This window comes from Branchiostoma lanceolatum, chromosome 1 (genome assembly GCF_035083965.1).
Source record: "Branchiostoma lanceolatum isolate klBraLanc5 chromosome 1, klBraLanc5.hap2, whole genome shotgun sequence".
Taxonomy (NCBI): domain Eukaryota; kingdom Metazoa; phylum Chordata; class Leptocardii; order Amphioxiformes; family Branchiostomatidae; genus Branchiostoma; species Branchiostoma lanceolatum.
Window position 1 is genome coordinate 13570993 of NC_089722.1, and position 13153 is coordinate 13584145.

The following is a 13153-nucleotide window of genomic DNA, read 5'->3' on the forward strand; positions in this document are numbered from 1 at the left end:
CATAGCTATCAACATAGCGTTATAATATTACACCCAAAGAACTATCAAACTAGTAATGCGACATGAGTTTTCTTTTCCTGGGAAAAGCTTTTAACACACTGGCTCTCTAAGCTGTAACTTTTGATTTATCACCCTTCAATGTATTTCCATTTATAACTGTTCAACTATCGATTTTTTCCTTGATAACAAAGGGCGTTGTTTCTCCGATGGGAGACTCCCCTCGTTTATTGCAGCTCGGTAGACAGAATGTCTAGATTAGAGATTATTACGTCACATCACGTGAGCGTCACGTGTCAGGTGACGTCATTGATCAGAATATAAAACGTAATACGCTCGTTCTCATTTGAATGTACACATTTTGTAATCTGCGTTACCGATTGAAATAAGACGTCTCTGACATTAAGATATGCCACATATAAGGTGCCGAACTGTAGTTTTTATGACGACTTAAAACTTTTCTAGCTTTTAAAAACGGCAGTTTGGTACCTTATATGTGTCATATCTTAATGTCAGGAACGTCTTACTTCTTACGGTAACAGAGATTACAAAATGTGTACAACGAGCGATTATAGTTTACAAATGTGCAAGAGGAATACATAGAAAAACGGCAAGATCTATCCTGAACTATATTTTAATCATTCTTTTTATTGATTTTCAAAATCAAAATACATTGAGTATGGCACAGAAAACAAAAAATCATCAGCTACAAAACAGATGAATAACATCGAGCAAACAACAAATATTGGTTGTATAGACAAAGAAACAAACAAAAACGTAAAGCGAACCCCAATACAATTTTCACTACAGCTATAGAATCACTCTGAATATACATTAATGTTAACGCTTTTTTACCTGTCATTTCTGCTATGATAACGTTATATTCCATGCAGCTTCAGTCTCCTGATATTGACATAAGGCAAAAATGCCCCATCCGGGACCCTTGTTTGCGTGATAACGGCTAAGAAAGCGGGAATCTCGACAAATCCTCGTGTCTCAAATTTTTTTTGTCAACAATAGACCCTTCCTCATAACAGGAACAGCATATTACATACTCACAATACCCCTAAGACTGGACGACTCTACCTGGATGAAGCCCCCCTCCCCCTTTGGATGAAGGGCTTAACGTCTGACGACATAACCTTTATGCCTTCTCTCGCCATACTTGTGCTTCCAGTGAAGCTAATTTACCAATTTGATTAACTTTCGGTCAACTGAACAAACCCGGTGTCTCCCGGGGCAGGAGCACTCGTAGTCTGCTCTAAATAATGACCTCACCATGAACAGGTGCTTTGTTCTGGTGGACAATGGTGCAATTTGAGATAAGCGCGCCTGGGGGCTCTTACGTGGACAAACGGAATCTTTTATTGAAAACCACTGCTGTTGACGCATGTTGGATCCCATTCCTAGACCATTTTCTCATATCTACCGTACACATCTGGGTGCACATTTGTCGATGTAGACGTTGTATGTATAATTTAGGCCTCCAGAAAGAGTGAAGTATGCATGTATGTACTCTCACTGATGGAAGTCTTTCAAACAATAAACAATAAACGATACAGAAATTACTAGTAACTGGCGAGAAGGCATGTAAGGTGCAAACCTGTCGTTCCGTATAGTACGATATTTCTTGTTAAATACATTTAGCCTTAACCTTGTTTTGTTTTGCTCTTTTAAACCTTATTGAATAAGGTAAAGAGTGGTTAGATATAAAAGCATCCTTTGGGGGTGATAATCGTTGGAAAATTATCTCATTAGATCTGATGTTATCATGGTATTGTCTTGAATTAATCGTAAACCTAAATGGTCCTTTACTCTTTGTGCTTGTTTAAACATCCAAGAAGCTACGATAAAATCTGCGATGATTTGTACCAAAGCAGCAAAGTATTCTGGGTTGTATACAAAGTGCAGCTTGATTTGACTCACAGCAAGTCGTCAAGACTTTAATTAAATCTTAGAATCCTGGCTACTTTTTTTGACAAAGCCAATGCGCATACAAATAAAGGAGTCGCCATTCCCTTCAAAGATATGGATTGCTAAACAATTAAGTAAGGGCATCCACTGTACTTTAACCTAGATAACATGCGTATCAGAAATGACCCCCCTCCCCACACATCAAAGCCAACGACAAATATGTATGAATACATACAGTCGCGTTAAACGCCCCTTTTACACCGCTCATTCCTAGGTTAACGTTACATTGTATATTTGCCGATACACACTGGTGCGCAAACACAGGCGACATTTACCTATGCACTACAACACAAGGTCAAGAAGTTCATTTCTGTTTTCCCTTCATACCGTGTCTTCGCTTTATTCTTCTGCACTGAGGCATAAGTAACTTGCTCGAGACTAAAGTATATATATTGTGACCAACACAAAGCAGTTGTCCAGTTTTGTGTGTCGGATGCCAGAAGACTTTACGTCACAGGGAGCCGCTATGACGGGGTGTTTTCTTTCGGCTATTGGTCCGCTTGAACGTGACGTTGTTAACCTACTTGTTTGACCTCGTCTTAACGTCTATTTGTGCATGACACTGCTAAAAAGCAATGCAATTTTCAATGCAATAGATTTAGGACCAGTCCGTCTTATAACTGTATACTTTTCAACTTACGCGAGGTGGCCTTCTGTCTTTTCGAAAGGAAAATATGGTGATCGGTTATAATTCGAACATTTGAACATGGTGTTCTGAGCGGAAAGGGTGGTCAAAACTATCTGTAAGCCACCCCGCCTGAGATTGCATGTATAACGGAGAGGCCCCCAGAGTGTACAACTAGCCCTACCTGTTAGTTTCTCACGGTGGTTGACATGTAATTAATAAGTGTAACGTTAGAGAAACAGTAACCTCTCTCACATTCAGTAACTGTAGACAAAATAAACTTTAAGACAGCAATAACACCGTAACTGAGCAGTATTTAACAGCATTAGACACATTTCCTACCTATGATTCATATTGGCGAAAATGCTATCCTGTACCAGGGTGATCTGGATATTTTCCTTCTTGTGTCAGACTCTATATTTTGTCTTACCTGTATTGAGATCTCAATACATACACTAAATGTCATTTGATCTTTACTTTCCCCCTCCGAAAAAAACTTTGAATGGACCCTACACCTACAAGTAGGTCGGACAACTGTATTTGTATTGTATTTCTAGGATACTTAAGAATTCGGCGACGATGATATTTTTTCAACCGTTTTGCTTCGCAGGCTTCCGAATGTGCCTTAATTTGAACAATTTCCTGGAGCAAATTTGGACACGTTATTGTCAATAAATGAAAGGCGCAATTTTCTAAGTGATAACATCTGGTCGAAACATGTCTCTCAAAGCTGTTCTAATCGGTTCTATAGTAGACCCCTGTAAGGAAGGTCACCTCATGTGTTTTGAGGTCATACTTAACAAAACAAGTCATATCTATTAAGCCACATAAACCAACAAGCACATACACTTACAACCTTTTAAAGGAAACATAAGAGGTCAGCTAATAGTTTGCATACATGTGAGTAAGCCCCCCTCCCCATGCCCACGCCATTCCAACCAGGTGTTTTCGCTGTGACGTCATCAAGGTGTGCTCCCATCCTTACGGGTCATGACCTTTTGATAAGAGCGCCCAAGGGGAAGGGGGGTCCGGCCAGGCGAGTGTCCGGCTTACTGCGCCTGCGCGATAAACTTTGTCTCGCCCGGCGACAGACTGACATGTACAGACCCTGGGTAGTTCGTCATGAGAGAGGCCGTCCCACATTCACCCAACATGATCCGCACACCTACTAACCACCACTTCACCCCTGAAGCATATCCACCTCATATCAACGGCTTCTGTTCTTCTCCCCCTTCCTCCAGCAGCAGTGAGATCCTCTCACCCACCCGAACGATGTCACCGAGCATGTCCCCGCCCAACACTACCTCAGCCGAGAGGACCTCGACCTACGTCAGCCGCAGCGTGAGCTACTCGGGGCTATCGAGCTCCTACCACCGCCCGTCCACCGCCTTCACCCGCTGGAGCTCGATACACTCCGTGAAAGACATGTCGTCGTCGTCGTCGGTGCCGGACCAGTCTAAGTACGAGATGAAGCAACTCAACACGAGGTTCATGTCTTATATCAAGAGAGTACACTTTCTTGAGGACCAGAATAAACTTCTCAAGGATCAGATCACTCTCATGGAGTTAGGAGACACCAAGGGAGCTGAGCTGAAGAAAGAGATGAGGGAGTTACGCGAACGGTGCGCGGAGCAGGCTGAGAGCGAGAGGAAGTTAGACTCCGAAAACAGGAAACTTCGCACCGATCTCAGAGACATGGAGGTCGAACTGCTGAATTTCGACAAGAGGTCCACTTGCAGCGAGTCGTCGGATAACCCGGCGACACTTGAAGACCTCGAACGAGAAAAAGCCCACCTTTCCGAAGAGTGCGACAGGCTACGGAGGGACGCCCAGGAATACAAGGCAAAGTAAGTCATGTCAATATTTTGTCAATTCACTCGGCAAATTTGAAAGCGTAGGCGTGTTGTTTACGTTGACTGAGAAAAGGTCGAACCCCGAACTGGCCCCTTACTTTTCTGTTGATACCTTTAGGGCATTGATCTCTCAGTGCGAGGGAAAACAAAGTATCGAACAACTGTAACGTCGTCAGCTCTGAGGGATTAGCCTGTCCCAGTTTTCAGCTGGGAATCCTCTTTCATTTCCAAAGTGCTCCGTTTCGTCATGAGAGGTCATGACAGCGTCTGTCAAAGATACCTCCCGCTGTAATCCGATGTTCCCGGTTTGTGTACCTACGTGCCTTTCGAACAAATACTTTTCAAGGACAGCACTGTGCACTAATAAAAGTGCCCCCTTTCCTCAAACTGCAATGTTTGGTGCTGTCTGTGCACACCTTTCATCTCAGTGAAGGGGAGACGGTCTACTGTCAGACGAGAAGTATCAAATTTCCCTCAGCCACTTTCAGTCAGACAACAGGTGGTCATCACTCGTGCCTTTCAGACGATAATTTACCTCAGAACATTCTCAGACACTAAAAGAAGAAGAAGAAGGCTATTTCGTCACCAATTGTGCAGGTGTTGTGTTTTTTTGTTTGTTTTAAAGCTTCTCAGTGACAGGAGGTTCAGATGAGAGGGACACTTCATTCAACGCAACTGTTGACAATAATCAAGTCAAGTGTTAATTCCCCGGGCTTAGCCTGAGGCACGCGCCATGTAATATATAATTATAGTGTAAAGAAAAATACATGCTTATCGTTCCCGCCATCTAAGTATTGCACTTTCTGTGTATGTTTTGTTTCTGTCACTGATAGACGAATGTTAAACATTCCTATCACGGTTGGTGCGATTTTGGTTCAAGTGATATCGTTCGCTTGGTGACGCTGTGTTTTTGGAGAGATCGTTACACCACGGGGGCAAGTTGTCCTCGCCAGACAATAGTCCTTTCTTCCCTTCACTTTATTCGGACCAAGGGTGCCTCTTGTATGGGGCTCGAACTCTTCACCCCCGCAGATTTGTTCAACAAGCTAGCCGTGAAACTTTATGGAGTAGAAAGTACAACAGTAACTAGAGGTCTCCGGGGATTCTAGCCGACTTAAAAGCGAATCATCACATCGTAAAGCACAATGATGAATGGGCGGATCCAATACAGTACTTATTAAGGGGCCACAACAACCTTTCAGATTGGTTTCGACGAGTCCAATACTTGTCTATCCCACGAAGGACATATAATGGTTCGGTCCCCAACTCGACTACGACAAAATTCGAACTGATTCCTTCGACTGTGAGCGGGAATATGTCGTAAGCTTAGGAACCAAGCCGTTTCAGAAACAAAGTGTGATACGATAGTCGGATACTTATTACAGTATCAGATTACTTGTCAATCACGCTGCGAAGATGGACGACTTATACCGAACAACAACGAACGAGTTATGTATAAAGGAGTGCTGTCTCCGAATGTAGGCGACTCCTGAACGACTTTCTTGTCTTTCCAGTACTGAAGTCTATTTCAATCAGTTGTGCAGGTCATTCACTTGTTTGCACATCGAGGTCGCTGAAAACAACTACTGAAAACTGTGTCTGAGACGGGATTAGAACATTTCGCCCCCCCCCCCACACCCTTTACAAGACTAGTTCCAATGCCATTAGGTGAGGGGTGCATTAGAGAGGTGTGGGAAATGATCAGAAGTCATTCAGACTTGATGGCGAGATTTCTAAAACACACCTTCGAGAGAGGAAAACATTATTATCATCCCTCGGGTTATTGGCCTTAATTTGTAGGTGCGCCGGACATCGCTTAGAGCTACCTGCCCACCTGGCCGCCTTAAGAACGTTATGACTCACCCAACCCTATAATCATTGCATTCCTCGTTTCTCTATGAAGAACGTAAAAAAAAGTAATAGGCCATATTTTGCACTTTCGTTGTCTGTGCCTCTTACCACTGCTTTGTTTTTTCTTCGTTGTTTGTTTGTTATGTGGATTGTTTATTTTGATTGGTCATGCGAGGGTGGCGCCATTTTGAAATGCGTAACAGAAGAAGACGAAAGAATGTGTGAGTGAAGCTACATCTAGGTCGCTGCCATGCCATATCATATGTTTCCAACGTACAACCAAACAGTGAAGCACTGTATTTTCTAGTCCACACTTTCACAGCGTGGCTATAGTAAGACGAGTAAGACGAGAGTCCAAAAATTGAGCTGATATATTCAGTCGCCATGGCTCTTGACACTTTTTCTTATTGTAAATACAGAACTGTGCTGTGAAGATATCTAATTGTAACTTAGTAAGTTTACATACTTGCATATGACCATATAAGTGTACATAGGCAATGCTCGTACCATGACTATCGGTCACAATCTAAAATTCACAACCCTACAAAATAGGACACAATACTAATTCATCTTATAAAGGACAATGTTGAAGGCTTAGCCGGATTCAACATATTTCGCATACCGAATTGAGCAAGAATAACCTCTTAAAGCCAAGAGTCAAAGGTAAGTCTTTATCCCCATTGCCTGTTGAAACGCGGGGTCATTCAGGTTTAAAGTTGCTTTCTCGTCCATTTATCATTATTCAAATTATTCCAGTGCGTTCCAGGGGTGCTTTGGCACTTGGTACATTTTGTACTTCAGCCAAGAAAGCTATAATTATCATATCGTAGCCGTAAAGACTCTAAACAATCTCAAGTCACTTTGTATTTAGTCGTCTGCTGCTTGATATACCTCTTGACTTTGATACGGACAATTAGCGTGTTAGTTCAAGACGTCAGTCTCGGTTATGTTGGAACCGTCAATTATAGCTAAAGACCAAAGGGTTGAGCCGAACAATAGTACTATAGTACTAACGCCGGAAGGGTTTCTCGGAATGCATATTGAATATTACTTGGTAATACGGCGTTTAGGGGTGACTCGTTCGTCACCCCCTAAAGCAAGTGTTGATATAGAAAAACGAGAAAATTGACAAAGTTATTATCACCCCTCAAAGCGTAGTTGATCGCTGTCTTATATTTCTATCTAGTGCCTTTTTATTGCAATCTAAATCAGTTGATTTGATTTGATTTATTTATTTGGCTGTAAAAAAGTACAACCAGGGCTACTCAACTAGCCGAAGGCTATTCAACGTGACAAAGGGTTAGCCCTGGGAACAATATTCAAAATCCAATACAAACTTTCACAAAGCACGTCAAAACACACATGAAGGCGTACACAATTCCCTTCGAAACTTCAACAACATCAACTTTGCCCATATTAGTACATATTTAACTGAATATGCCAAAGATCAGCACACTTCACATTTTAATACCTTAACTATTTTCATAGACGATTGACACATGTACAGTCACCATATCTTGTACTATCACTATGACTGGTTCGTCCGATCATCTCTAGACCTCAACATTACGGCAAATGTACCACCCTGACATTTGAAATGATATATAGCGGGGTATTGGTAAGTCAATCACGCATTATGACGACATAGGTCCTTGTGTGGGGGCTTCTTAACCTTGGATTATTGGCTGATCAAAAAAAAAAACAAGTCGTTGTTTCGTCAAAGTGGGGCGTGACGATATGCACGACTCGTTTACGTAATTACCTCGATCTACACATGGTAGAGATTGTGAAATTTCTTTAAAAAAATATGGATACCTTTACAGCCGCTTGCCACTTTAATTTACACCCGCAGATAACTTCAGTGTGTATCAAAATAATTGATGAGCATTTTAACATCTGTTTCTATTCAATATTCTATTCTGGCCATGGTTGTGATTTTTCACTCGCAACGACCTTTTCAACAGTCGGGTAATTGGACGAAACCCAGTCGTGTGTATTGTTACGCCTCAGGATACGTGGCAACTGGGTGCCCTTGGTGATATTTGATCTTGGGGTGTCGTTCCAAATAAATGAGAGCCCTCGTCGGGCACTTGAGAAGTTCTGAAGTACCCCCGTGTACCTTATCAGCTCTGTTTACGCAATATAAAAGCAAAACGACTTATTTTTGTCCGTCTTATGTTGACTATTTTGGAAAATGTTTTTCACAATGGATTGTGGGTGTAACAAGAACAAAATGGCGGAAGGAGTTCGTCTCGGAATGTGCAAATGAACAGGACTGTTTGTCTAGACGAAGTTCCGACCTGCCCGATTAACAAACCACAGTAACCTTCTGCACAAAGGCCTAGTAAACTACTAGTATGTGATTTGAATGAGCGTCAGCACAAATAGTACAAATAGGTCCTCGCGTCCTAATCTCCAAGCAGATGTAGATTTACATTTCTCAAGCTCCTGGTTTCCGGAGCAGCGGGCCTAAAAACACATAGAAGCACCCGCTCACCCGGGAAATTGAGAAACGTTATGACATTGTCCTTCTGCATCTGCTTGGTGATTAGTCACCTCCGGTATTGATAAGAAAAGTCAACTTGGAGAACAGCGGAAATCCCTAGTGACGTAGTCATTGTTGGTACTGGTGTGACACAAGAAATTCTCTAACTTAGATAACATCCGGTTATTTATTACACGTGTGCACTTAGCCCACATTGTTGTTATGAGTGTAGTTACATGTACAGAATTTGTATCGTATACCTATGAAAACCCTAGCTAACAAAACAGCCACATGGTGTATTGCAAGGCTTTGAAACACCTGTTTGACACTTTAAAACTTTTTTGTCGTTTCAGATGGGAGGATGAGTCCAAAATGCGAGCAAAAATAGGGGACGACCTTTCACGAACAAGACAGGTAAGCATTCAACAACTTTTTCAGTTACATTGTGTTTTGCAATTCTTTTTTTGGTAATATAACACGTCATCTAATGATACCATTCATAAGATGTTGACTATACAACGCTTCTGAACCACCGCTTTCACGAATCAGTCTAGAGATCTTTGTTTTCAGTCAACTGTTGAATTGTTTAAGTTAATGATAAAGAAAGTCCTTTTTACTTACTTTTCTTAAACAGACATCCGGCATAAAAGCACAGCAAGTTTTACGAAATTAAAAAGGGCATGGGTTGAGAAAGGGTTTTCCAGCCCTATCCTTAGTCACTGGCGAAAGACAGCGGATGCTGTCTGAAACGTCTGACTGTTTCAAGAATTTATACAGTTGCTTGAGTAACTACTTTTGGCGTAAAAAGGGCATGAAAAGGGTTAAACTTGTATGAGCAGCATTACATGCATGGATGATGACGTTGTGATTAGTCATTCACATCACGGATCACTTCACTTTCCCCAGCAATATTTATCGAGGGTGATCTGCGAACTGTTTATATCGTAATTCGCCTGAATGGTTGTGTTCGACCATCCAAACAGTTACTAGTATACTGACAAATGTAATTAAATAAACCACTTGGTTGAAAACTTCAAAGCAAACTTCACAAGGAGGCAAATATCGGTGCTAGTGTTCAAGAGTTGCTGTCAATGGTGTTGAGATACATTATATGATGATTTAAATTTTGATTCAGTTGTTTAGTCATGTGCGTTAACTGGTTAGGTGTTGGTTGAAGTGGAAACTAATCATTTGCAGGCATTACTCCTGTGTCATTGTTGGTCGATGGAGATCCTATTGACATCATCGTCACTCACTTCTCTATACTATAACGTTATTACTTATTATAAAGCTGGGGCAGTTTTGCAGTAGCATGTATTATGTGAATCTTGTGATAGTATTTAGGCGATAATTCAAACATAGGCTGTTTGACAGGGAGAAAAACCAGATGGCGCAAATTTGCCCACTTACTTACACACCCTCCAGCGAAGATTACTACCTGTGTGACCTACAAACAATTAGCTGCTGCTAATTTCTTGAACTCGACATAAAGCAACATATATCATAAGATAGACTGATTAGCCTAATATAATGTTATCTATGTACCAGCTGCAGTGAATGCCATACTTTGTACCTTGTACAATTGCTGTGCAATAAAGTTATGTATCATAGGCTAATGCTAAGCTACAAGCAGATATCTGATCTCGGGAAATGGCACTATCAGTAGGTGGTGAAATACTATCAAACTCAGTAAAAATGCAAAATGCTTTTGTACTTGAGTTCAACATCACAACCGATTTGGAAGTCGTTGAAACTTCTACGAAAATGGAGTTTCGGCAAAGGGGCTCGCCCCATATACATTTTTTTTGATAGTGGAGTTTCAGCAAAGGGGCTCACCCCACATACATTGTTTGTGTTGGGTAATGCATGTATATATTTAAGTTAACATATCATGGGAGTGTCGGTGTTACTTGCCTAGACAATTCCTCAAACGATAGAAAAGTACAATTGAGAAATATGCACGGTTGAGCTAGGACTTACTCCTGCTTGTATTCATCACGAGTAGCTGACTGTGACCGTGACATACATGTCAATGCCTTCCGCAGGAATTAGCAAAGTTCAAGGTGGAACGAGATGACCTGGAGAGAAGACTGACCCGGGAACAAGAGGAGGGCCAGCTCATGCGACTGAGGGTAGAGGAAAAGGTTATAGAAAACATTTGACCTTTCAGGAAAAATACATTTACCAAATACATAGAATAATTCTTTATTTCTCACAATGGTTATAAGGCTGCGGATTCGATGAAGATACAGAATCACAATGGCCATTCATGAACATCATTTTATCTACGAAATAACATCGATTCAACAGTAACATGATCACATGATGAGTTTCGTAAAAAAATTGTATAACATCGAAATAACATAGAAGATATTTTGTCTTACTCTGGTGTGGGGGAAAACAGTTCAACACGGGAAAGAAACTATAACATTTCATGTCCGCTCTAGCTTGCTACATGTCATTCCTTACTCATAACATACCAGCTCGGATATTTTGCGTTTATGTCAGCTTACATGTTGCAGCAAGAAAACCTTACGTTGCTTCGGAACTATGCATTACGTTACGGCTTAGCAACATCGCTAATAGTAGTTACTCATATGCAGCTGTGTTTAATTTGCATAGGCCGCTTCTACCCTTAGCTGTTTTGCTAATACCTCGCCATGCCATAACGCATTTTCCATTTCATTTCCATGTACGACAGAAAAGTGAGCTAGACACAGAAAAAGTAAGTCTGACAGAAGCTGATCATAAAAATGCATCATTCTAACTCAACATACATGCCTATTGATATTCGATACACTGCTAACTTGGGGAACGGTAAGTGGTTTAACTTTAAGAAAGTAACTTTAGCGTACAAAACCCGGGCTTTGTTTTAACCCAAAGAACGACAAGGAGACTAACCAGAGGCCGAGGGAATACGTTTTGATAATCTTATGAAGAAAAGAAAATATATCTTACGATACGAAAAGACATTACGAGATCAAAATTGTGTTCGCGCTGATAACGGCTTATTGGTGGTTTTGAAGTATCTTTACTCCATCCAAGACGATGCGACAATGGCTGTTTCATTCCTCCCCGCTGCCCAGGATAAGCAAGCCGAAGCCGCTCTGAAGAAGAAGATGGAGGAGCTCAGCAGCTGCGTGCAGAAATATCACGTCGAGCTGACAGAGACGCTACAGCGCATGTCCGTTCAGCAGGAGGACAGTGCCCGGATGTCAAAGCAGGAGTTGGAACAGTGGTACAGGACACAGGTCAGAACACGACGCCATTTTGACTGGATTACTTTACTAGACTAGATTTAGCTGTTTGAGGTACCTTTGTGGTAAGTGTTAAGAGCACACGCTGTTGTGCTATGTAGATAAAGATCCGTGGATCCGTGGGCGAGGTTAGATCCCAGGGTCGGCCCCAGCTAGAAAGTGTTGTAAGGTATTCCATTTTTGTTTCGAACGATGACGAAAAGCTGACGGTCCCGTGTTTGAGGCAGCTCCAGGCGTTAGCGTAAAACCTCAGCACGTAAAAGAATCCAACATACTCACCAAGAAGGGTAGAGTTGACCCGGTGTGCTTGCATGGCTGAAAACGCTAGCCTTAGCGAAGCCGCATTACATTACTAGCTACTTGAAAAAGCATCATGCTTCATCTCAATTTAGGATGACAAAATGAGTAGAAGAGATACCTTTGCATAAACGTGTCACTGACCACATTTTCTTTTCCTGCAGTTGGAGGAAGCAAAAGCGGCGGCCGCTAAGGACGCAGTGACACTTACAGAAACGCGAGACGCCTTGCTGCAGAGCGAGACTCTGGTCGGCCACTTATCAGACGAGATAGACATGTTAAGAAGTCAGGTAAGGAGGAGCGACCAGCAGCCTGATAGAGAAACTAGCTAAGGCAGAGAATTCTCACAAATCACCAATCCAAAAGTGCTTACTATGAGTTTGCGTTCTTGAGGCGTGTGAAGTTTTGTTGTTCATTCTTTTTGTAGGTTTGTGTTACACTTCACTAGTCCGGTTTCCCATGTTTCCTTGTCTTCTTTCAGAACTCGAGTCTGTCAAAGCAGCTTCAGGAGGCGGAGAAAGCTGTGGACGAGAACACCGTTAAATACGAGGAGAACATCAGGGTACTGGAGACGGAGCTGGCAGCCCTGAAAGAGGACACCGCCACACAGATCATGGAGATCGTGCACCACGTGATGACGCTGACCAATGCGCGTGTGGCACTGGATCTCCAGATGGACTCTTACTTTGACATACTAGGCAAGCGGAAATCAGATACTGCGGAGGCTGATACGGTCAAGTAAGTACACACAAATGTCTGATGCTTTTCTGGACCTGTCTTCAACCTTTCATCACTTTTTCATTCGATCACTCAG

The 13153-nt window shown here is 42.0% G+C and overlaps 1 protein-coding gene across 7 annotated transcripts in view; it reads left to right on the plus strand.

The window, feature by feature from the left end:
• The window catches only part of LOC136435984 (glial fibrillary acidic protein-like), a 37914-nt gene that overhangs the window by 22117 nt on the left and 2644 nt on the right, over positions 1 to 13153 (plus strand). For 3 of the 7 annotated variants that reach the window (XM_066429707.1, XM_066429720.1, XM_066429695.1), the window contains 7 exons: positions 3838 to 4443; positions 9139 to 9199; positions 10831 to 10929; positions 11487 to 11510; positions 11872 to 12036; positions 12504 to 12629; positions 12821 to 13077. In XM_066429707.1, coding sequence (XP_066285804.1) covers positions 3838 to 4443; positions 9139 to 9199; positions 10831 to 10929; positions 11487 to 11510; positions 11872 to 12036; positions 12504 to 12629; positions 12821 to 13077 — 1338 coding nt within the window. The remainder of the gene's footprint in view (positions 1 to 3837; positions 4444 to 9138; positions 9200 to 10830; positions 10930 to 11486; positions 11511 to 11871; positions 12037 to 12503; positions 12630 to 12820; positions 13078 to 13153) is intronic. The other 4 variants (XM_066429714.1, XM_066429721.1, XM_066429699.1 and 1 more) reach the window with 2 other exon arrangements.